This window comes from Hyaena hyaena, unplaced genomic scaffold (assembly GCF_003009895.1).
Source record: "Hyaena hyaena isolate Hyena2069 unplaced genomic scaffold, ASM300989v1 scaffold_245, whole genome shotgun sequence".
In the NCBI taxonomy this organism is placed as follows: domain Eukaryota; kingdom Metazoa; phylum Chordata; class Mammalia; order Carnivora; family Hyaenidae; genus Hyaena; species Hyaena hyaena.
Window position 1 is genome coordinate 1,624,942 of NW_024080878.1, and position 25,118 is coordinate 1,650,059.

The 25,118-nt window shown below is 38.0% G+C and overlaps 1 protein-coding gene across 1 annotated transcript in view; it reads left to right on the forward strand.

Moving 5' to 3' along the window:
• Nucleotides 1-25,118, forward strand: part of SWAP70 (switching B cell complex subunit SWAP70) — a 75,012-nt gene that overhangs the window by 37,646 nt on the left and 12,248 nt on the right. Inside the window, exons 3-7 of the mRNA XM_039244615.1 lie at nucleotides 1,691-1,864; nucleotides 15,509-15,736; nucleotides 18,120-18,266; nucleotides 19,644-19,752; nucleotides 22,065-22,246. Of these exons, the coding sequence (XP_039100546.1) occupies nucleotides 1,691-1,864; nucleotides 15,509-15,736; nucleotides 18,120-18,266; nucleotides 19,644-19,752; nucleotides 22,065-22,246 (840 nt within the window). The remainder of the gene's footprint in view (nucleotides 1-1,690; nucleotides 1,865-15,508; nucleotides 15,737-18,119; nucleotides 18,267-19,643; nucleotides 19,753-22,064; nucleotides 22,247-25,118) is intronic.

Consider the following 25,118-nt stretch of genomic DNA (forward strand, 5'->3'; position numbering starts at 1 on the left):
CTGTTTACTTTTTGTATTCCCCCAGTTTTATTGAGAAATAATTGACTTGCATCACAGCATAAGTTTTAAGGCTCACAGGATGGTTTGATTTACATGTATTGTGATATAATTACCATAATAGGTTCAGCTAACATCCATCATTTCATATAGATACAATAAAAAGAAAAGAAAGAAGAAAAAATAAAGAGGAAACATTTTCTTATTATGGTGAGAACTCTTAGGTTGTATTATAATCTTAACTTGTCTGTGTCATACAGCAGTGTTAGCTATAGTCAACATGTTGTATATTACCTCCCTTGTGCTTGTTTATTTTATAACTGGAAGTTTGTATCTTTAGACCACCTTATTCCAATTCCCCCTCTCATCCCACCCTCTGCTTCTGATAACCGCAGGTCAGATCTTTTTTCTATGAGGTTTTTTTTTTTTTCTAGATTCCACATATAAGTGAGATCATACAGTATTTGTCTTTCTCTGTTTGACTTATTTCATTTAGCATAGTACCCTTAAGGTGCATCCATTTTGTTGCAAATTGCAGGATTTCCTCATTTTTATGGCTAAATTAATATTCCATTATACACACACACACACGGCACAACTTCTTTATTCATTCATCTATTGATGGACACTTAGGTTGTTTCCATGTCTTGATTATTGTAAATAATGCTGCTGTGAACATGGGGTTGCAGATATTTATCTGAGTTAGTGTTTTTGTTACCTTTTGGATTATTATTATAATCCCAGAAGTGGAATTGCTGGATCCTATGGCAGTCCTATATATAATTTTTTGAGGATCCTCCACATGGCTTTCCATAGTGACTGTAGACTGACTTTTAATGGTCCTTTGAATTCCACTCTGTTGTTGTGTCACTTTTTCTGAAAATCTTCCCCTGGTTCTAAGATGGGTTAGATCCTCAGTATTCCCACAGAACCCTCTGCTTATTTCTGTCATAGTACTTACCACACTGCATTGTAGTTGTGTCAGCATTCCTTGAAGACATGAACTACTATTAAATATCTTTGCATTGTCTCTGGCAGATCATAATTACTACCTAAATTTTATCTTTTAAACGAGTGAAAAACTATTGAATTACACATGGTGTTATATTAGAATTTGTCTAGTTGCATATCTGTTTTCCCTAATAAACTGAATGTTTGGTTAGCAGAGACCGAGTTCTTTTTCATTTTTATATCCTAAATTTGTAGCATAGTACTTGGCTCATTGTAGATGCTGAGGGAATGTTGAATGTGTGATTGAATGACTGAAGGGCAGGCTGTCTTTTTAGAATTTCAGTTTAAGTTTTCCAAAAGAAAATATCTTCTTTGACTGTGTGGGTAAAATGAAATATCTGCATGTGGCTCAGGGATGGTAGTTTTATTTAGAAGATAATGTGTACATGTGAAAGAATAACTATTCAACAAGCTAGTATTTTATGTGCCAAGTGAGTGATATGAGCAGATAGATGTTGCTTTAGTGTCAGGCTAATTATAATGTTCTTAACTGGGCCTTTGAAAGTGCGGTACACAAACAAATACTTAGAAAATGTCTATTAGTTAATTGGATTATTAGTTAATTGAATTCATTAGAATGGAAGCATGTATCTTTTCTACTTGGCTTATATTCTACCTATTTTGGAATCTTTCCTCCTTCATTGGAAATTTTTCACTGAAATTTTTACTCCTTGTTTTTAAGGTCCAAGACAACTTTGACAAGATTGAGTTCAATAGGATGTGTTGGACCCTCTGTGTCAAAAAAAACCTCACCAAGAACCCCTTGCTTATTACAGAAGAAGATGCATTTAAAGTATGGGTTATTTTCAACTTTTTATCTGAGGACAAGTATCCATTAATTATTGTGCCAGAAGAGGTAAGGTGTGGCTCTGGGAAGTTCTTGCATGGCTATCGTAGCATTTAATAGATCTAGCTTGAAAGTATTGTGTTAATTTGAATTGTGTAGATATAGAGGGAGATCTTGGACTAGTGTTTTTTTGGGTCAGAGACAAAACAGCTTGAATCTAAAAAAGTCCAAAACGTAGTGATTTGGGGTCATGTAATACCCCTCAAGATTTGTAGACAGGGTAGAACTTTTCCTCTCCAAATTGCTATAATTATGGATGAATCCATCCTCATATCCAAAGAGTTTTTTATTCAGTATAAATCACAACATAATTTTTAGTCTGTTTACATTTGGCAAAACCAGTATGGCATTTTAGGAAAGCAGGCAGAATTGTGTGAGTGATGCTATATGGGAAACACATAGGATTCACAATGTTGTTCTCAAAGCTGTTTTTATGTGAGGGCATACTGTCTTTGTTTCAAAGTTCAAGATGGTCACTTCTTATTGTACTTTCCAAAGTAAATGAAAAAAAATATTTGCCTGTTCTATTCTGACTTATTTTCAGGAGTAATAAATAAATAAAGAAGTAGTGTTTCTGTGTGCTGTCTCACTGCCTTAAAAAATTATATATGTGGGGCGCCTGTGTGGCTCAGTTGGTTAAGCGTCCGACTTTGGCTCAGGTCATGATCTCACAGTTCGTGAGTTCGAGTCCCGCATCCGACCCTGTGCTGACAGCTCAGAGCCTAGAGCCTGCTTCAGATTCTGTCAGTCTCTCTCTCAAAAATAAAACAGTAAAAAAATTTTTTAAAAATTATATATGTAACACATGCTTATTATAGTAATAAATATGAAAAGACTAATATGCAGAATTACAATTAGCTATAGATCTCTCCTTAAAAAAAAAATCAACCTGTCATTCCTTAACTTTTGACAAATCTTTTAATCTCTTGTTTTAATTTCCTATCTATAAAATAGGGCTGGGGCACCTGGGTGGCTCGGTCAGTTAAGCGTCTGACTCTTGATTTTGGCTCAGGTCATGATCTCATGAACCCTGCGTGGGGTTCTGCAGTGACAGCACAGATCCTGCTTGGGATTCTTTCCCTCTGTCTCTCTGTCCCTCCCCTGCTCTCTCTACCGCAAAAAAAACCCAAAAAAACTTTAAAAAATAAAATAAAATAAAATAGGGCTAATTAGAGGTTCTGCATTTAAAGGGCTTAGCTCAGTACCTGGCATGTACTATGTATTCAGTAAATGTGTTAACTCTTATGACTACTATTATTACATATTTGCACATAAGTCTGCTTATTTCCTTAGGACAGATTTCCAACAGTGGAATTCTGAGTCCTAAAAAACACACTTTCAATGTATTTGATGAACAGGCAGAATTACCCTTCAGAAAGGTGTACCACTTATACACCTACCAGCAGTGATTGAGGCCTATTACTACCCATCCTGCTAATACAGAATCTCGTCTCTGTAATTTCTTTCTTTCTTTCTTTCTTTCTTTCTTTCTTTCTTTCTTTCTTTCTTTCTTTCTTTCTTTCTTTCTTTCTTTCTTTCTTTCTTTCTTTCTTTCCTTTTTTTTTCTTTTCTTTTCTTTTCTTTTCTTTTCTTTTCTTTTCTTTTCTTTTCTTTTCTTTTTTTAATGTTTTATTTATTTCTAGGAGAGAGAGAGTGAGACAGTGTGAGCAGGGGAGGGTCAGAGAGAGAGGGAGTCACAGACCGAAACAGGCTCCAAGCTCTGAGCTGGCAGTCAGCACAGAGCCTGACGCGGGGCTCGAACCCACGAACCGCGAGATCATGACCTAAGCAAAAGTCGGACGCTTAACCGACTAAGCCACCCAGGCGTCCCTCGTCTCTGTAATTTCTGTGCTTCATATTCATGTTAGGAAAATCTGTTTAAAAGTTCACACTATAATATTTTATTTAAAGCCAACAAATAAGCTGCCAACAATAAGCAAGGCACCAAGAGGAATGCAAGGTGCAAAAGATTACTTCCTGCCTTCAAGGAATTTGCAGTCTGCTCAAGGAAAAAAAATAAGTCAAATGTAATTCAAAGCGAAAGAAACTACCTATTACAAGAGAGATGCAGAGGGCATACAAATAGAGAAAGGAAAGATTTAGTCTAGCTTAGGGGAAGTAAGGGATCAAGGAAAGCTTTTTTTAAGAGGTAACATAATGGTTAAAAGTAGGGCCTTCAACTTTTTCCATAAAGGGCCAGACAATAAATAGTTGAGGCTCCATGGCCCTTTGACCATTCTGTCTCTGTTGCAGCTACTTAAGTCTGCCGTTAAGGCATGAAAACAGCCACAGACAGTATGTTGCTGGACTTCAAATGTTGCTGGACTTTGAAATGTGAATTTTATGTAATGTTCATGGATCGTGAAATATTTTTTCCTCCCAACTATTTAAACATGCAGAAACTGTTCTTGGATCAAGAATGTATACAAACATGCCATGAGCCAGATTTGGTTGCTGGGCTGGAGTTGACTCTTGGACTGTCTTTTGCTGTTCCCTGGTTAAGGGCAGGGGCCCAGAGTCAGATTTCCTGGATTGAATTCTAGCTCTGCCACCGTTCACTAGCTCTATGACTTTGGGCAATATACTTCATTTGTTTTTGCTTCAGTTTCCTTAACTGTAAAATAGGGCTAATGCTAGTATCTACCTCTTAACTCTTCTTGTGAAGATCAAATGAGGAGAATGCCTGGCCCTTGGAAAGTGCTCATTTAGTATTACCTCTTAAGTTTATGGGGAAAGTAGCACTTGTGCTGGGCCTTAAAAGATGGGAAGAATTTCGACTAATGGAGAAGAATTCTGTGGAATGGAATGGAAGAAACAGTGGGCAAGGTTATGAGCAAGGAAAGCAAAGGGGCACTTTTTTTTTTTTTTTTTAATTTTTTAATGTTTATTTTTGAGAGAGAGAGAGAGACAGAGACAGAGTGTGAGAGAGGGAGGGGCAGAGAGAGAGGGAGACACAGAATCCAAAGCAGGCTCCAGGCTCCGAGCTGTCAGCACAGAGCCTGATGTGGGACTTGAATTCATGAACCGTGAGATTATGATCTGAACTGAAGTCGGACATTCAACTGCCTGAGCTACCCAGGTGCCCCCAAAAGGAATTTTTAAAAAGGATATCGGGTAGCTCACAGAATTGTCATGATGGCTGAGACCAGGTTTGAATGCTATCATTCTGGAACTATACTGGTCACTCCAGTGAGGAACCACAAGGAAAATGCTGGTGCCAACAGAGGGTGGGTATTGAACTCGTGCCATGGAAAACCTCTGGCCCTGCACAGTTTGGTGCAGACCAGGAATCCAGATCTTGCAACTGTTCTTGCTACCAGAGAGAATTCTCTGAGCCCACTTTCCAGTTCACAGTCAGGGGATAACACATCTAATTGTATATGGCCTGTGTCAGGTGCCATGAGGTAGTTGCAAAAGAGGCCTGTAAAAGGTCCATTTGCATTTTTAGCATCTGAATTGGGAGGTAGGGGATTGCCTACACATAAGAAGGGGGCTAGATGCTAGGCAGTCAAAAAGAATGACACATGCCCTGTCTAACTGGAACATGCTAGCTGTGAAGAAGAGTGGTGGTAGATGAGCCTAGGAGTTTTGACTTTACCCTGTAGTAGGCAGTAGGGAGCTGTGGGCCACAGCTGGTGATATTTTTAAATGTTGATTTATTTATTTTGAGAAAGAGGGAGAGAGCACAGGGCAGGGGCAGAGAGAGAGAAGGAGAGAGAGAGAGAGAGAGAGAAAGAGAGAAAGAGAAAGAGAGAGAAGAGGGAGAAAGAGAAAGAGAGAGAAGAGGAAGAAAGAGAGAGAATCCCAAGCGGGCTCTACACTCAGTGTGGAGCCCGATGTCGGGCTTGACCCTACAACCGTGAGATCATGACCTGAGCTGAAATCATGAGTTGGATGTTTGACTGAGCCACCTAGGTGCCCTGAGCCACTAATGATTTTTAGGCAAGAGAGTGTCAAATAAATAGATGAAATATGGAGAGATGGGAGATGGGAAATTGAGAGAAGGTAAGTGGCATGTGAGGAATGAAATATAGTAATGGCAGTGAGAATGGAAAAGAAGGTCAGATGGGAGGGACCTGGAGGTGACATGGCTAAAAGTTCATAGTGCCTGGCTGTGTAGGTCTGTAGACTGGTTTCAGGCTTGGGCAATTGGGAGGTAGTTGTTTAAAGCATGATCTTTGAACTCAGACTGTCTGCTTTAAATCCTGACTCTACCACATTTTAACTATGTGATCTTGAGGAGATTAATTTGTCTCTTTGTTTGCGTTTCCCCATATGTAAAATGGGGACAACTACTTCATTTATTGGACTCTTGTGAGGACTAAAATAGTTGATGTATGTGAAGCATTTAACATAATGTCTGGCCTCATGATAAGTGCTCACTAAAGGTGTGTGTGTGTGAATGGCAGGATGATGAATAAGTTGGAGATATGGTGTCTGATGATGGGTTGGGTATTTTAGGTGGAACATACTTGTGGAGCTGTCCTGTATTCAACTGGAAGTACACATCTAGAGTTTGTGAGAGGCTAGGGCTGGAGACAGAAATGGGGAAGCTATGGGAGTAGGTTAGATCAGGGAGGAAGAAACTGCTGTGGGAGAAGTGAGGGCTGAAGACGGAACCTTGGGAGTGTTTCTGTAGCAGGGAGAGGAAGTAGTTTTGGTATAGGAAGCTGAATTGAATAGTCTGTAAGGTAGGAGGAGAACTGGGAGAGTATTGAGTCATGAGTGCCACAGAAAAAAGTCCTAAGAAGCAGAAAAGTAGTTACTAGCATTAGATGCTACAGAAAACTAGAGGGTTGCTCTTGGATTTACCAATTAGATGGTCATTGGAAAACAAGTAGAACACAGTTGTATGTAGTGGTGGGAACAGTTTCTTAGTGCTTAGTAACAATAATGATGTAATAGTGCATCAGTGTTAAAGGGGAAATGGAGAGTAAAATGTGCAATGGAGTCTTGTCCATGAAAATTGTCTAGCTTAATACAGAGACATATAGAAGGAATGGAATATTGATAGGTATTGAAAAAGATGTATTGATGGTATTAAAATTTTTTTTTAACATTTATTTATTTTTGAGAGACAGAGACAGAGCATGAGCAGGAGAGGGTCAGAGAGAGAGGGGGACACAGAATCCCAAGCAGGCTCCAGGCTCTGAGCTGTCAGCAGAGCCCAGTGTGAGACTTGAACTCATAAACTGTGAGATCATGATCTCAGCTGAAGTTGGACGCTCAAATGACTGAGCCACCCAGGCACACCTAAAAAAAATTTTTTTAAATGCTTATTTTTGAGAGAGACAGAGAATGAGTGGGGGAGGGGCAGAGAGAGAGGTAGGCATAGAATCTGAAGCAGGCTCCAGGCTCTGAGCTGTCATCATAGAGCCCTACACAGAGTTCGAACTCATGAACTGTGAAATCACGACCTGAGCTGAAGTCTGATCCTTAACTGACTGAGCCATCCATGTACCCCCTGGTGGTATTTTAAAAACCTAGCTGTTTCTTAGAAGAATTATGCTAATAAAATCCCCAGTGTTGTCTTTTAAAACATTTTGTAGTTATGCTTAGTGTTCTGAGTTTATTTGTATTTTCTTTGGAATTGGAGGTAGAGTGGGTCTCTTACCTTTGATGTTTGGGTTCTTACCATCAGTAAAATATTCATGGTGGACTTGAAAGTGATCTTGTCCTGATTTCAGCATTAGAAATTAGTAACTAAGGAAACTTCCCTTATTCCTCAAGGCAGCACTTGCTTGATATGAAGGACTTGTCATTGGGTTTAAATCATTGGTGAGCCAAGGACTTTGAAGGGAGCCGGTCAGTACTAGCTTCCTGACTGCTCTAAGAAACTCCACAGATTTCTGCACCAGGTGGCCTGAAGAACTGGAACCCGCATGAGTCTTGAAGTGTGCCATTACTGTGTCCTTTTCTGTACCCCAGAGCTGTGCCAAGACTGTGGGCTCATAGGAATGTCTGGTTGTCTTTCTAAACAAATTAATCTCATTGGGAAGGGAATATAGCCCCTATTCAGAATAGCCAGGCAGCATATCTTGTCATGCTATTGTTTGGACTTACTCTGTTTTGACTTCCTTAACTCCCTCAGTATTTCTTCTGCTTAGATTTAGAATTAGAGTTAGTTTTAAAGATCATTTCTCTGTGGCTAGGAGTACTTATGTGGAGAAAGAATCATCAGGACAGATTTATGTGGAATTGCTTTGTCTGGCTGCTGAAATAGCCTCCTGAGGTTTAAAACATGGCTTTGTATTAAGCTCTTAGCACATCTCCTGTCCTTGGATGAAGCACTGTAAACTCAAGAACACACTCTTTTATGGAAAGTACTAGAGTCATCATATTTCTTAAGGTGGTCGTTCTTTGTTACATTTTGCTTCTTTCCTAAATACTTTAATAACATTAAAAAAAACTCCATATTTTGAACTAGTTTTAGACTTAGAGATTTTAATAAAATTTAATGTAAAGATACATTTTAAAAATAAATTTTGAAGTGTAATGTCTTTATTTGTCATGAGTGCATATATGAGTTTAATTTGTAATTTCAACAACAATTTTTAGGCTTTGTAAGTTTAAGGTCATTTTTATGTTTCCATTCATCCATCTACCATAATGATTATTTGTATTTTGTTTAAGTCCAGAATGTTTTTAACTAAGATTTTATTACCTAATTTTGAGTAATGCTATCTAAGATATAAGTAACAGTGGTAGTTATATGAGTGACATAAGTGGTATAAATGTTTGCTTTTGATTCAGTTTCCCATTACCAAGAAATTAGTGTCAAAATATTAAGTAAATGTTTAAGTGACTTACACCATGCAGAATTCAAGAAATCGTATGTTCCCATTTAAGATGGTTCCGTAATTTTTGTCAAATGATATTCCTGGAAATGTGTGTCTGTAAAGTATAGTTTTTTCATTAGTATTCATTTTCCACAGAGCCAAGAAGAAAACAGGATGTGTCTGTTGTGGACATATTTGGAAGAATTGCTTTGATGCAGTTTAATATCAAAACTGAAATAATTTTAAGAGACCCTTAGTGAAATAAAACATGAATTGTTGTTAAGCCAGTAAAGCCCCTTTTTAATGATGACAGGGAAAGAACTTTTAACAACATAATTTTTTGAGCCAAAGGCTTCGAAAATCACATGCAGTTTGAAAGTTCATTCTTTGTTATTTTTGGTGAAACTTGCTTGGAAGGAGGAAGTAAGCTGCTTCCTGAAACTGAATGAGCTCTTAGAATTGATGTAGGCCACTCGAGACTAACACGGCAGCACGTGATTTATTATTTAGTATAATTGAATAGTTGAGAGCGGGAATGTTTGTCTCTCCGTGGCCCAATATAATGAATTAAGGGGTCCTTAAATTATTTGGTAATGATAAGTGTATGATTGTGTTGAAAGTCAGCAGGAAATGAACGTAGAGTATTTGGGACAATCACTGGGAATGTGGAGCAGACGCTGGGTGTGGATGACAAACTCAGGAGAGTTTGGGAGTGCACCTTCAGAAAGGTTCAGAGTGAACCTAGGAAGCTGCCTCTAGAGCTGAGTTTGCTACTAGCAGGTACTCTCAGTTACTAACATCATAACATTGGATATACAAGAGAAACTGAAGCTTGGAGTGGGAGAGACTTGGGTATATTCACAGTGGTAGATGAGGAAAAGCTAAGGCTGTTTCCTGATTTATAGTGTGAATGGTCAGTAGATGCACCATTTTGTCATGCCTATACACGTGACCATACGCCTCTGCTTCTGTTGGCCTTATTATTAAAACTTCTAGTTCTGCTTGTACTACCTTTATCCCACCTTGTGATCAGACAGCACAGGCACTTCTTTTTACTGCATTAGAGAGATTGAACTTCTGTACATGTTAATGCCTCTAAATTATTTCACTTTGAGCAGTTATTCATATTAATGTCCTTTTTAACTTTGTTTTTTCTTTTTTTAATCTCTTCTTGTCTTTATTTTTAAAATGTTTGCTTATTTTTGAGAGAGAGAGAGAGAGAGAGAGAGAGCGAGCCAGGAAGGGGCAGAGAGCAAGGGAGACACAGAATCCGAAGCAGGCTCCAGGCTTCGAGCTGTCAGCACAGAGCCCAATATGGGTCTTGAACCCATGAACCGTGAGATCATGTCCTGAGCAGAAGCTGGATGCTTAACTGACTGAGCCACCCAGGAGTCCCTAATCTCTTCTTGTCTTTAATCTTTTTACCTTTTCTTTTTTGGCCCATTCTTTCCTTTTCTCTTTTTCTCTCATCTTGACCATTTTCTTTCTCTCCTCCATTGACTATCCCTCTTGTTATGTCTTTTTTTTTTTTTTTCTTAAGATTTTATTTTCAAGTAATCTCTACACCCAACTTGGGGCTTGAATTTACAACCTCAATATTAAAAATGGCATGCTCTTTGGGGCGCCTGGGTGGCTTAGTTGGTTAAGCGTCCGACTTTCGCTTAGGTCATGATCTCATGGTTCGTGGGTTCGAGCCCCGCGTCGGGCTCTGTGCTGACTGCCAGCTCAGAGCCTGGAGCCTGTTTCAGTCTGTGACTCCCTCTCTCTCTGGCCCTCCCCTGCTCATGCTGTCTCTCTCTCTCTCTCCTAGAAATAAATTAAAAAAAAAAAAAAAGTGGCATGCTCTACTGACTGAGCCAGCTAGGCACAAATGAAATTGCTTTTGTTTTTGTTTTTAAAGTTTATTTGAGAGAGACAGAGAGAGGGAAAGAGAGGCAGTGTGTGCACATGCACAAGAGCAGGGGAGGGACACACACACACACACACACACACACACACACACACACAGGTAGGGAGAGAGAGAGAGGAGAGAGAATCCCAAGACCCAGACACAGGGCTCAATCTCACAAACCGTGCAATCATGACCTGAGCTGAAGTCAAGAGTCTGACGCTCAACCAACTGAGACACATTCAACCAACAGAGACATGCAGGCACCCAATTTTTTTTGTTTTTTAATGTAAGCTCTATGCACGGCATGGGGCTTGAATTCACGATCCTGATATCAGGAGTCATATGCTCTACCAGCCAAGCCAGTCAGGTACCCTGATCCTTGTTACTTGTTTTTTGTTAAAAAAAAATTGTTTTTTTTTTAATATTTATTGAGAGAGACAGAGGGTGAATGGGGGAGGGACAGAGAGAGAGAGACACACACACAGAATCTGAAGCAGGCTCCAGGCTCCAAACTTTTAGCACAGAGCCTGATGTGGGACTTAAACTCACAAACCGTGAGATCATGACCTGATCGGAAGTTGGACACTTAACTGACGGAGCCACCCAGGTGCCCCTCTAAAATGTAATTTTAGCAATCCTTATTAAAATAACACCAGCATACTTCACAGAGGTAGAACAAACCATCCTAAAATTTGTATGGAACCAGAAAAGACCCTGAATAGCCAAAGCAATCCTGACAAAGAAAACCAAAGTTGGAGGCATCACAATTCTGTACTTCAAGCAGTATTACAAAGCTGTAATCACCAAAATAGTATGGTACTGGCACAAGAACAGATACATAGATCAATGGAATAGAATAGAGAATCCAGAAATGGGCCCACAAACATATGGCCAACTAATCATTGGTAAAGCAGAAAAGAATATCCAATGGGAAAAAGTCCACTCCGTGCTGGCAACACTGAACAGCGATATGCAGAAGAATGAACCTGGACCACTTTCTTACACCACATACAAAAATAAATTCAAAATGGATGAAAGACCCAAACATAATTTTTCCACCAAAATTTAGAGGAGAAAAGAGGCAACAACTCTGACCTCGGCTGCAGCAACTTCTTACTTGACATGTCTCTGGAGGCAAGGGAAAGAAAAGCAAAAATGAACTACTGGGACCTCATCAAGATAAAAAGTTTCTGCACAGTGAAGGAAACAATCAGAAAACTAAAAGGCAACTAAGAGAATGGGAGAAGATATTTGCAAATGACATTGGGTAAAGGGTTAGTATCCAAAATCTATAAAGAACTTATCAAACTCAATACCCAAAAAACAAATAATCCAGTGAAGAAATAGGTGGAAGACATGAATAGACACTTATCCAAAGAAGACATCCAGATGTCTAGCGGACACATGAAAAAACGCTCAACATCACTCATCAACAGGGAAATACAAATCAAAACCACAATGAGATACCACCTCACACCTGTCAGAATGGCTAAAATTAACAATTTAGGCAGCGACAGATATTTTTGAGGATATGGAGAAAGAGGAACCCTTTTGTACTGCTGTTGGGAATGCAAACTGGTGTAACCACTCTGGAAGACAATATGGAGATTCCTCAAAAAATTAAAAACAGAACTACCCTAAGACCCAGCAATTGCACTATTAGGTATTTATCCAAATGATACATGAGTGCTGAATCAAAGAGGGCCCACACACCCCAATGTTTATAGCAGCACTGTTGACAATAGCCAAACTATGGAATGAGCCCAAATGTCCATCAACTGATGAATGGGTAAAGAAGATATGTGTATCTATATATCTATATATATATATCTGTATACAATAGACTATCACTTGGTGATCAAAAAGAATGAAATCTTGCCATTTGCAACTACGTGGATGGAACTGGAGTGTATAAGTCAGTCAGAGAAAGACAAATATATGATTTCATTCATATGTGGAATTTAAGAGACAAAACAGATGAGCATAAGCGAAAGGAAGCAAAAATAATATAAAAACAGAGAGGGAGACAAACCATAAGAGACTCTTGAATTCAGAGAACTAATTGAGGGTTGCTGGCAGCTGATGTTGGGTGGGGGGTTGTTGGCAAGGGGCTAAATGGGTGAGGGGCATTAAGGAGGACACTTGTTGAAGAGTACTGGGTATTATATGTAAATGATGAATCACTGAATTCTATTCCTGAAATTATTATACTACATGTTAACAGACTTGTTTTTAAATGTAATAATAAAATGTAATTTTAAGTGTTTGAATCTCAGTACAAAAGGAAGTAACATTGATGGAGTACCTACTATGTCAGATGCTGTTCAAAATAATCCGTATTTGTCTCATTTCATCCCCATAGTAGTTCTATATGATAACCATTATTCCCATTTCATAGATGAGAAAATTGAAGCTTAGCTTAGTTTATTTCCATTTAGTAAACATCATTTGAGCTCTCCCACATTCTAGGTATGTTGCTGAGTTCTGGATACTTAAAGATAGGTGGGACATAGTCCCTTCTATAAGGAATTCAGGAAATGGTGGGGATCCAAATGATTGAGAGATAAATTTAGTACAGTATGCTAAGTGGAGTGACATAGAAGAACACTTGACCTGCAGGCACCTGGGTGGTTCAGTCGGTTAAGCATCTGACTCCTGATTTTGGCTCAGGTCATGACTTCACGGTTTGTGGGTTTGAGCCCCTTATCAGCATTTGCACTGAAAGCATGGAGCCTGCTTGGGATTCTCTCTCTCTTCCTCTGTCTTTTCCCCTCCCCTGCTTGTGCGCATCCACTCTCTCTCTCTGAAAAACAAACAAAAATAAAAAAAACTAGAACACTTGACCTGGATTAGGGTTGGTCAGAGCAGTTTCACTTAGAGCAGTGCTTTCTCAAAACTTTAATATGCATATAGAAGTACCTGAGTTCTTGTTAAAATGCAGATTTTGATTTTTGGGTCTTTGGTGGGGTCCAAGATTCTTCATTTCTAACAGCCTTCTAGGTGCTGCTGCTGCTGCTGTTCATACCTCACTTTGAGTAGAAGTATCCTAGATGATACAGAATTTGAACAAATACCATTTAGATGGATATAGAAATGAGGAGAGGTATTCAAGATAGACAGGACAGCGTGGGGAAAGGCATAGAAGCATAAAAAAGTATGTTAAGTGGGTAAACTCCTTATAATCTCTGATAGGTATTGGCAAACTATGGCTCCCTGCTGAATGCAGCCCATGGCCTGTTTTTGTTTAGCCCATGTGCTAAGAAGAGTTTTTACATTTTTAAAGCATTGTAAAAAACAAACCCAAACAAAGAGTAACTTATAATATAGATGCACAAAGCCTAAAATATTTACTACCTAACCCTTTACAGAATAAGCTTGAGACCCCAGATCAGTGGTATTAGCGAAGTGTGTAAAATCTGCAGTGGGCATAGTGGAACACATGTTAGAGATAGTAAGCGGGTGGGAGGGATGGTGGTCACCAAGGGACACGGAAGAGCTTGGCCTTTATCAACTTTAAAAGAAATCCAGAGGGAGGGGACAGGCTCAGGTTATGTTTTGAAAAAATCTCTCTGGCTGAATATAGACACAAGGGAGCAATGCTGGAGGCAAGGATACCAACTGGGAGGCCTGAACAAGGTAGATGGAGTAGGAGGGGGTGAGTTTGAGAATTGTCTGGGACAAAGTTTTTCATTCTCTTTTGACTGTAACCCATAGGAAGATATTCATGACCAGCACACATAGGGCACCCCCACAACAGTCTTACCTCAAAACATTTTCTTTATTGTAAGTAAACTCAAATATTTCCATTCCATTAAAGATGATGCTGGTGACTACTTAATAAGTTGATTTCATATTGGCTTCTAACCTACATTTTGAAAAGCACTGATCTAAGAAAGTGAAAATCATAGGAATTTATCACTGATTTGGTATAAAGGAATGGAAAATAAGGATTAGCATGGGTGAATGGTGTTGTTCCAACTGAAATCAATAATAGAAAGGAAAGCCATTTGTAAGGCTGAGGTGATTCATTCATTTTTGGACATGTTGAAGTTGAGAGCATTGTAGGAAACCGAGGCTTTCCAGAAGATAGCAGTTTCTCATTCAGTGAGTATTATTGCCTCACTGTTTTGTTTACCTGCTGTTATTTGAATAGCAATATTTTCTACTGTTCTACACAAAGGTATGTTTTTCAGGATTTAATAAGCTTTTCCAGCCCAGGCTAGGAATTTGACCATTGTTCCCAACATTGTCAATGTTATAATTGGAGGAAGTATCATAAATTTCAAATAATTGGCTTACATGGGAAATTTATAAATTGGGGGCTAAGTTGTACATACTACTTTGAGATGCTTATGTGATTAGTACTTACATATTAATTCATAAGATCAATATTCTGATATATTTAAATATCCAACAGTAATCTAACCACATCAATTAGTTTGTATATGGTAGTGTATGTGTACAGTTTGCTTTAGTTTTGCATTCAAATATACTATACTCTTAGAGGGTTATCAGTTTTTGATTCCTTTAAAAAATGTTTTTTAAATGTTTATTTTTGAGAGAGCCAAAGAGACACAGCATGAGTGGGGGAGGGGCAGAAAGAGAGGGAGACAAAATCTGAAGCAGGCTTCAGGCTCTGAGCTGTCAGCACAGAGCCCTACTTCGGGCTTAAACTCATGAACTGTGAAATCACGACCTGAGCTAAAGTTGTATGCTTAACCAACTAAGCCACCCAGGCGCCCCTCAGTTTTTGGTTCCTTATTTTATAAGGTTAATATAGGACTAGTGGCCTCTGATAATATAATAATTTTATCTATACCTTTCCTTTGAAAATATCATGATTCTTGAAAGATATAATTTTGAAACTAAAAAGGAACATTTCCTAAGTTGATCTTATCAGTGTAAATAACATAGATACATACCTAAGTTTAAAAGTAATTTTTTTAACTAGGAATTAATAATTAAAATTTTTTCTTTTTATAGATTGAATACCTGCTTAAAAAACTGACAGAAGCCATGGGAGGAGGTTGGCAACAGGAACAATTTGAACATTATAAAATCAACTTTGATGACAGTAAAGATGGCCTTTCTGTGTGGGAACTGATTGAGCTTATTGGAAACGGACAGTTTAGCAAAGGCATGGATCGGCAGACGGTGTCCATGGCAGTTAATGAAGTCTTTAATGAGCTTATATTAGATGTGTTGAAACAGGTAAGAGTCCTGGAACAGTTTCTCCTCAGCTTTAGAATTTGACCATGTTTGAAATAAGACATTTGCATTCGAGTATAAGTCATTTATACTTTTATGCCGATTTAGAACAAGAATAGTTTCTTATTTTCCTAGTCTTGTATTAGGCTTTAATAAAAAAAAAATTACTGATATAATTTTGAAGTACACTTAAGAATTAGGAAGTTACTATTTTGAAAGAATTGTTTAAATGACCACATTTCCAAACTATTTGTAAAGTACTTTCATGTCACGTGTATATACTTGTTGATCTGAAAGATCCTCATGGCATATTATAGGTCAGAGAAAAAAACATGTTGTTGAACGGAAGTATCTTGTAATCCCTTTCATGTAATGTGATATATGTGTAGGGCTATCTGGAAGCATACTCCCCAAAATGTTAAAAGTGATTGCTTCCGGATTGTGGGATTCCTGTAAATTTTATTTTCTTCTTTATTCCTTTCTTGTTAATTGGATTTACTACTAGATTCTATACATGACTGTATGCATGTGATTATATATTTTTATTTTTTATTTTTTTCATTTTGAGAGAAAGAGAACCAGCTGGATAGGGGCAGAGAGAGAGAGAGAGGGAGATAGAAGATCTGAAGTGGGCTCTATACTGACAGCAGAAAGCCCGATGCAGGGCTCGAACTCACAAACTGTGAGATCATGACCCGAGCCAAACCCGGATGCTTAATTGACTGAACCACCCAGGCACCCCTATATATTTTTATAAAATTAGAAAAATACCCTTATTTTTTTGGAGAAAATACCTTTATATAGCAATGTTGCATTTATCTTGTTAGATTATGACCTACATAGCATCTGATATCAATATAGGATGCTTAATGCTTGTTAAATAAATAGAATATATATATATATATATATATTTAGTGGCTCTTTCATGTTTTTTACATTTTATACTGAACAATAATTCCAATTTGGGATCTCCTTACTTTGGTCCTTTATTTGCTCAGTAGATGAAGTTATCTTTGCTCTTTTCCTCTAGTTTAGCCCATCAATAAACATTAATTGAGGTTTCATTTGTATAGGTTTTTGGTGCTACAAAGAATGTGAGACATGGTCTTTGTCCAAAGAGGACTTCTAGGCCCACCGTATGTCAGGATAATTGGACTACAGATGAATTTCAGTATGAGATAACTTTTGCTTAAATGTCCTAGGATGAGGAAGCTGAACAAATAGTATGATTAGAACTTGGTATAATAGGGGCACCTGGGTGGCTCAGTCAGTTTAAGCATCTGACTTCAGCTCAGGTCATGATCTCAATGTCTAGGAGGTTGAGCACCACATCCAGCTCTGTGCTATGAGCTTGGAACCTGCTTCAGATTCTGTCTCCCTGTCTCTCTGCCCCTCCCCTGCTCATGCTCTGTCTCTGTCTCTCTCAGTAATAAATAAACATTAAAAAAAAAAAAAAAAGAACTTGGTGTAATAACCAAATGATAAAGTCAAGCTAATATTATATAATGATTGTGTATAGTCTACTATAGGGTATCAGTACTTGTACATTTAATATTTAACATTCAGCTATTCTCACACAACCCTGAAGGGCTTTGGCCTATAATTGTAATTTTGCTGAAGCAAAAATGAATTATACATCTTTGTGACTGATTTGTGGGAAGGAAGTATAGAAGTGTGAATGTAGATACTAAGTGAGTCCTAACTACTGGTCCAGTTCCTTTTCTGCTCATCTGGAGAAGAGTTCATCCTCCAGAATAGTGAGAGGTCAGGTATGAAGGGTAGGTTGGTGCCAGAAGGTGATTGGTTGAAACATATATTTGGCCAAGTTTCACATTTTCATTCATTGAGATTTTAGTTTGCTGAGAATCACTGTTAGGGGTGTGTGTGTGTGTGTGTGTGTGTGTGTGTGTGGTATGTGTGTGTTTTAATCAGAATAGACAGAATAGTATAATGAACTCCCACATACCATTCATCCAGCCCCAGTAACCACCAACTACCCTTCCTACTGTTGCCTTTCCTGTATCTTGAGGCAAATCCCAGCCATTTCATTTTATCTATAAATATTTCAATAGGTATCCATAAAAAAGATAAGGAATTCTAAAAAATTACAATGTTTTTAGTACCAGGAGTTCTAAGGCTACTCTCTGTATGTAGCATGGGGTGGAGTTAGAGGGGTTGTCTCTGCATGTCCAGAATTATGTGTAAACTTTTGTGTGCATCTATTAACATGAGGATTTGGGTACAGTGCCTCTGGCCTTCATAGATCCTCAGTGGGTTCATGATCCACAGAGGTCAAGGACCACTGATATTCATGTATTCAGAAAGTTATCAGCTCTTAAAAGAACAGGTATTTATATAAGATTATATAAGATTTAATCTTTTATAGGGTTACATGATGAAAAAAGGCCATAGACGGAAAAACTGGACTGAACGCTGGTTTGTACTAAAACCCAACATAATTTCTTATTACGTGAGTGAGGATCTGAAAGATAAGAAAGGAGACATTCTCTTGGATGAAAACTGCTGTGTGGAGGTGAGTCTACTGTTACCTCTTTCTGATGCTGCCCCCTGCTGCCCAAGTATTTTATATTCCTACTAGGCTTTAGTCTTAAAAGAATCTTAAAATTTACATTTTTAAAATAACATAGGCATACAGTTGCCCTAGTTTCTGAACCAAAAACCAGAGATACCTGACAAAAGTTTTTTGTAATGTGAATTTATTTTCTGTCTTATGAAAAAAGTATAGGGATTAAATCAGATTTGTTTGTACGTTTAAGGAATCATTTATTGAATAAAATGGAGTCATAAAAAAGAAAGCGAAAAAATTATTCAGTAAGACTTTGTTTGAAATCATGAATAAACCAGGAAATCTGGGCCATTTTGAGTATAGTAAATAAAACTAACAAAAATGGGAGCATTACCTTTGAGGATTTCAGATGACTTTCAGTACACTTTATTCCTAGCTATTAATTCGGCAAAGAAGTGGTCTTCAAGAACATAAATTTTGAGTTTTTAATTAATTAATTTTTAAATATTTTATTTATTTCTAGGAGAGAGAGAGAGAGAGAGAGACAGCATGAACAGGGGAGGGTCAGAGAGAGAGGGAGTCACAGACTGGACAGGCTCCAGGCTCTGGGCTGGCAGTCAGCACAGAGCCTGACGCAGGGCTCGAACCCACAAACCGCGAGATCATGACCTAAGCGAAAGTCGGACGCTTAACCGACTAAGCCACGCAGGCGCCCCGAGTTTTTAATTTATATCTGAACTATCACCATATCTGTATTTGTTGCAGGTATTTGAAATACCTAACATCTCATAATAATGAGATGACAGTGTATTTTGATGGATGAAATAGTATAGATATATTAATGCCTCCGGGTGTGCACTGCCCACTAAGCAGTCTTCTTAGATTAAACTAAACGTGGATACTCACCAGGTTATCAGAGGCCACACCAGTCTACTTATAAGGATGTAGGAGAGGAGCTACAGCTTGTTAGCAGTAATATCCCAGGTGCAAAGAGAGTGGATCTGCATCAGGCAGATGTGGTAATCTCCCTGGCTTAGAAGTCTCATAGCCCATTGGAGTCAATACATGGATACACCTTCCTATAAGGAAGGTTCCTATAGGGATGTGCTCACGTACAAGAGTCGTGCTTAGGAACACCAAAGCATGGTGTCCTGTCAGGTGTTGGTGGTTCTCCCAGTCTGGATGAAGTATGCTTATCAGGGTTATTTGTTACCATAGGTAACTTTGCCTAGAGGACAGCATTTTGTAAATTAGAAATATGCCCTTATACACATTTTTTATTGATACTGAATTTCAGCAAGATTTGTGTAAATAATTAAGATTGAACTTAATTAAATGCTTAAAAATAAAATAAAAAATAACTAATTTTGCTTTCCTTGTTAGTCCTTGCCTGACAAAGATGGGAAGAAATGCCTTTTTCTCATAAAATGTTTTGATAAAACCTTTGAAATCAGTGCCTCAGATAAGAAGAAAAAACAGGAGTGGATTCAGGGTAAGGCAATTTTTATTATTTGTCATGATATAACTTGAGAGCTTTGACTTTGTATTTTTAAATTTCCTTTTAATCTCATGAGGCATTGTTTCCTCATTGTAGTTATTTCTATATGCAGCATAGTAACTGAAAGAAAAACAAATTGAAAGGAAGTCCCAAATTTTTCATTAATTTCATTGGTATAATGAACTTGTGGGAAAATTATAAACTAGACATTTTAGATTCTTTTTGCTTTTAAGATAATGGAATTTCCCCTTTTAAGGACTATGAAGAATTTTATTATTATTTTTTAAATATTTTTATTTCTAGGAGAGAGAGAGAGAGCGTGAGCAGGGGAGGGTCGGAGAGAGAGGGAGATACAGACTCTGAAATAGGCTCCAGGTTCTGAGCTGGCAGTCAGCACAGAGCCCGACGCGGGGCTCAAACCCACAAACCACGAGATCATGACCGAAGTGAAATTCAGACGCTTAACTGACTAAGCCACCGAGACGCCCCTGGACTATGAAGAATTTTAAAGTGACCATCTTGAATTTTTAGTCATATAGAAAGCAGAGGAATAATACAATCGCTTTTGAATATTTCCAGTAATTTTCAAGATTTATTTTCACAAGAAATCACTAGTTTCAAATATCTCAAGAACACAAACTTTTGACTTAATAACTTTTTTAAAGTTTATTTATTTTGAGAGGGAGAGCGTGCAAGTGGGAGATGGGCAGAGAGAGACAGAATCCCAAGCAGGCTCCACACTGTCAGCATGGAGCCCAACATGGGGCTCGAACTCACAAACTGTGAGATCATAACCTGAGCTGAAACCAAGACGCTTAACCAACTGAGCCCCCTAGGCCTCGCAATGAGATTTTTCTTTTAATCATGAAAAGAGATTCTTTCTGAATATGATATTCTTAGACGTAAGTAAAATTTTGTTATTCTGAAAATTGCGGTCATTTTGATGTGGCTTAAGAGTTTGCAGCTTAAGTCCTCTTTCCTGGGTCACTTGAGTTATAAATTTTGTAGTTGTTTTTCCTCTTCTGTAGAATAGGGATAATAGTACCTACCTCTCAAGGTTTTTGTGAGGGTTAATAATTTGATAATGAAGATATACTTGTACATTAAAAAAAATTTTTTTTTATATTATTTTTGAGAGAGAGAGAGAATGCAGATGGAGGAGGGGCAGAGAGAGAGGGAGACACAGAATCCGAAGCAAGCCTCATGCTCTGAGCTGTCAGCACAGAGCCCTACACAGGGCTCGAACTCATGAACTGTGAGATTATGACCTGAGCTGAAGTTGGATGCTTAACTGACTGAGCCACCCATGTGCCCCATGCTTCCACATTTAAAAAAAGACACATCATGCAGAAATGTTTGTGATAGATTGCAAACAGCCTAAATATCCAATAACTGTGAAATGGTTGAATAAATTATGGTACAGTAACACAATGCAGTTAGGTACTTTATGTTTAATGCTTGATGTACTGATAATGGAAATCTTTCCAAGAAAAATTAAGTGAAAAAAACCCAAGGCTCAGAAGGGTGTATTATGTCAAAAGAAGATGGAAGGTAATATACATCCTTACTTGTATATTCTTAAAATATCTCTGGAAAGATGCAGAAGAAACTGTTAACATTAGTTGGTAGTGGAGAGGGGAACCCAGTACTTGGGGATAGGAATAGGAGGGAGACTTTTCCTGTATGTCTTTTCATGTTTTTGAATTTGAACAATGTGAGAGTATTAGCTGTTCAAAAAGTTAAATTTAAATAATTCAAACAATCGGAAATAAATAAAAATTAAATATTGCATATAAAGGCTCTACCTATAGCAAGTATTCAGTAACTGATAGCTGTAATTACCATCTCAGGAAGGAAGTGTATAAGGAGATGGCTTCATAAGGCATAGGTAAGGGACAGACTAAACCCAGCAGGTAGCAAATCAGATATCAGGAACTAATAATCTCAACTGTAACTATGACTTATTCTTATTTAGCCTTTTGAGAAATATAGACAAGGGAATTGAAAGTGTTTTAAGTTCTTCAAGTGGGGTGATATTCCCGAATCAAGTATCTATGTAAGCACAGATGTACAGTTATGGAATTTTGGAGCTGGAAGGGACTCTAGAGATCATCTCTTTCATTTTAGGATGAGGAAACTGATTCTGCAGAAGGTTATGTGGCTTGCTCAAGGTCACACCATTTTTCAGTGGCAGAATCAGAATCTACACTGATTCTCTGGTATTCTTCCCAGTGTGCCGTGTTCATGTTAGGCTTATAAAGAATAAACGGTATATTCCATTTTTTTTATCTTAACACCTTTTATAGCCATTCATTCTACTATCCATCTGTTGAAGTTGGGCAGCCCCCCGCCACATAAAGAAGCCCGCCAACGTCGGAAAGAACTCCGGAAGAAGCTGCTGGCTGAACAGGAGGAGCTGGAGCGACAGATGAAAGAGCTCCAGGCTGCCAATGAAAATAAGCAGCAGGAGCTGGAGACCGTGAGGAAGGTGGGAATGCACACTGGACTGGGAGAGGGCACTCCGTTTCACTGCAGGAGCCACGGCTACCTTACTTAGAAGCTTTGGTTCTACCAAGACCAGGTTCATGCAATTTTAGAGATATTTTTGTGTAAATTGTTTTCTTAGGAAGTGTATCTAGGTTGCTGAGTGAGATATCCTGGTTTTTTCCAGCCTTGAAAGTATGAGGGTCTCAGGTCAGCAAGACATTTCTTTGACCAGAAAACAAGAATAATTGATGTTCATCGGAAAATCTTGTTGCTCAGTTACATCATGCTTCTGGGGTGGTAGTGGGCCTCCAGTGTATGGGCACTGTCCTTATTTGGGGCCCTTCTGGGGTGAGCCTATCTACCTTCCATCAGTGAGCACCTGCTCAAAAGGATCAAAGACCCTTTTGTGTCCTCCTGTGTAGCACCTATGCCCTGGAGTATGGGAAAAGCTAACAGTATAAGCTCCCACATTTCTGGTGAGATTCTCCCTTTGCAGTCCATGGAAATGCCACACTTTGTGCTAACATCCACTGAGTAGACTCACAAAGAGTTTAAAAAAAATTTTTTTTAAATGTCTACTTAGTTTTGAGACAGAGACAGAAACAGAGCATGAGTGGTGAAGGGGCAGAGAGAGAGGGAGGCACAGAATCTAAAGCAGGCTCCAGGCTCTGAGCTGTCAGCACACAGAGCCCAGTGTGGGGCTCAAGCCCACGAACTATATCATGACCTGAGCTGAGGTCATATGCTTAACTGACTGAGCCACCCAGGCACCCCCCCCCCATTTCACATTTTTAATCTTGTTTGCTAATCAGTGTGATACCCCATATTATAAAAATGAAGGATAAAAATCATATGATTATCTCAGTAGTTGCAGGAAAGCATTTGACAAAATTCAGCATTGATTTATGATTAAAACTCTCAACAAAACAGGTGTGGAGAGAGTGTGTCTCAATAAATGCATACAAAGCCTATACCTAACATCATAAGCTTTTCCTCTAAGATCAGGAGTAAGAGAAAGACACCTACTCTCATTACTTTTATTCAGCATACTATTTGAAGGCCTAGCTAGAGCAATTAGATAAGAAAAAGAAGAAAAGACCTCCAAATTGGAAAGTAAGTAAATTGTCACTATTTGCAGATGACAGGATGTTATATACAGAAAAAATTATCAACGCCATCAAAAAACTGTTAGAACTAATAAACAAGTTCAGTAAAGTTGTAGGATAAAAACCGAATATGCAAAAATTTGTTATGTCTATACACTAATAATGGACTATCAGAAAGAGAAATTAAGAAAACAATGCCAGTTTCCTGTTGATGAACATTTGGGTTGTTTTTACTCTTTTGATTAAATGGACAATGCTACAGAGAATTATTTTGTATTTGTATCATTTTAGACATGTTCTAATAATTCAGTAAAACCTTGGTTTATGAGCATAATTTGTTCCAGAAACATGCTTGTAATACACAGCACTTGCATATCATAGCAAATTTCAAGAACCATTGGCTCATTTGTGATCGTGTGATGTTCATCATCCCATACTACTTGAATTGCAAGATATTGCTCATTTATCAATAAATTTATTGGAAATGTTGGCTTGTCCTGTGCAACACCACAGAACAACTTACTTGCAATCCAAGGTTTTACTGTATGCCTGTAGAATAAATTCTCAGAAATGGGATTGCTGGAGCAGAGTATATACACTTATGAAATCCAGGCTGAGGCAACAGCTACTATTTCAAAACTTGCTAATCACTGTACCAGAGGAAAAAGTGTTCAAGGGTTTGGCAGTTAAGTACTCCAGCTCAGAAATGTCACTTCTGTTTACAGTACTTTGCCCAGAATCAGTTACGTGTTTCTGACGAGAAGTCATCTGTCAATTTTATTGATGTTTTATTGTGTGTGATGAATCATTTTTTTCCTGTTTCTTTCAGGATTTTCTTTTTGTCTTTGTTTTCCTACAGTTTTATTATGATGTGTGTGGATGTATATCTCTTTGTGTTTATCCTAGAATTTGTTAAATTCTTGGATGTGTCGATTAATGTTTTCCATCAAATTGGGAAAGTTTTCAGCCATTATTTCTTTGAACATTTTTTCTATTTCTTCTTCTGAAATTCTCATTATGTGAATGTTGGTATGCTTAGTGGGGTTCCACATTTCTCTGAGGCTCTGTTCATTTTTCTTCATTCCTTTTTCTCTCTGTTCTTCAAATTGCATTTCTATCAATTGATCTTTGATTCTTCTTGCAGCCCAAATATATAAGGTGAGAACTTCTAGTGAAGTTTTCATTTTAGTTATCATGCTTTTCAATCCCAGGATTTCCATTTGGTTATTTTTATAACTTCTATCTTTTTATTGATAATTTCTATTTGATTGGGTATAGTTATACCTTCTAGTACTTCCTTAAGCATGCTTTCTTTGAGTTCTTTGAACATATACCTTCTATGAAATCTTGGCTAAATCCACCATCAGGACTCCTTCAGAGGTAGTCTGTTGGCTGCTTTTTTCCCCTGTGAGTCACATATTTCTTTCTTTGTACATTTCATTTGTTTGAAAACTGGACATTCATTATTTTTTATATGTACTTTAAAAATTTTTTAAGTTCCAGTATAATTAACATACAGTGTCATATTAGTTTCAAGTGTTTAGTGTTCATCACAATAAGTGTACTCTTAATTCCTTCTACCTATTTCACCCATTCCTCCACACACCTCCTCTCTGGTAATCATCAGTTCTCTGTATTTAAGAGTCTTTTTTTCCCCCCTCTTATTTTCATTGTTTTCTTTCTTAAACTTCACATATAACTGAAATCATATGTTATTAGTCTTTCTCTTTTTTACCTACCATTGTACTAGATCCTCTAGATCTATCC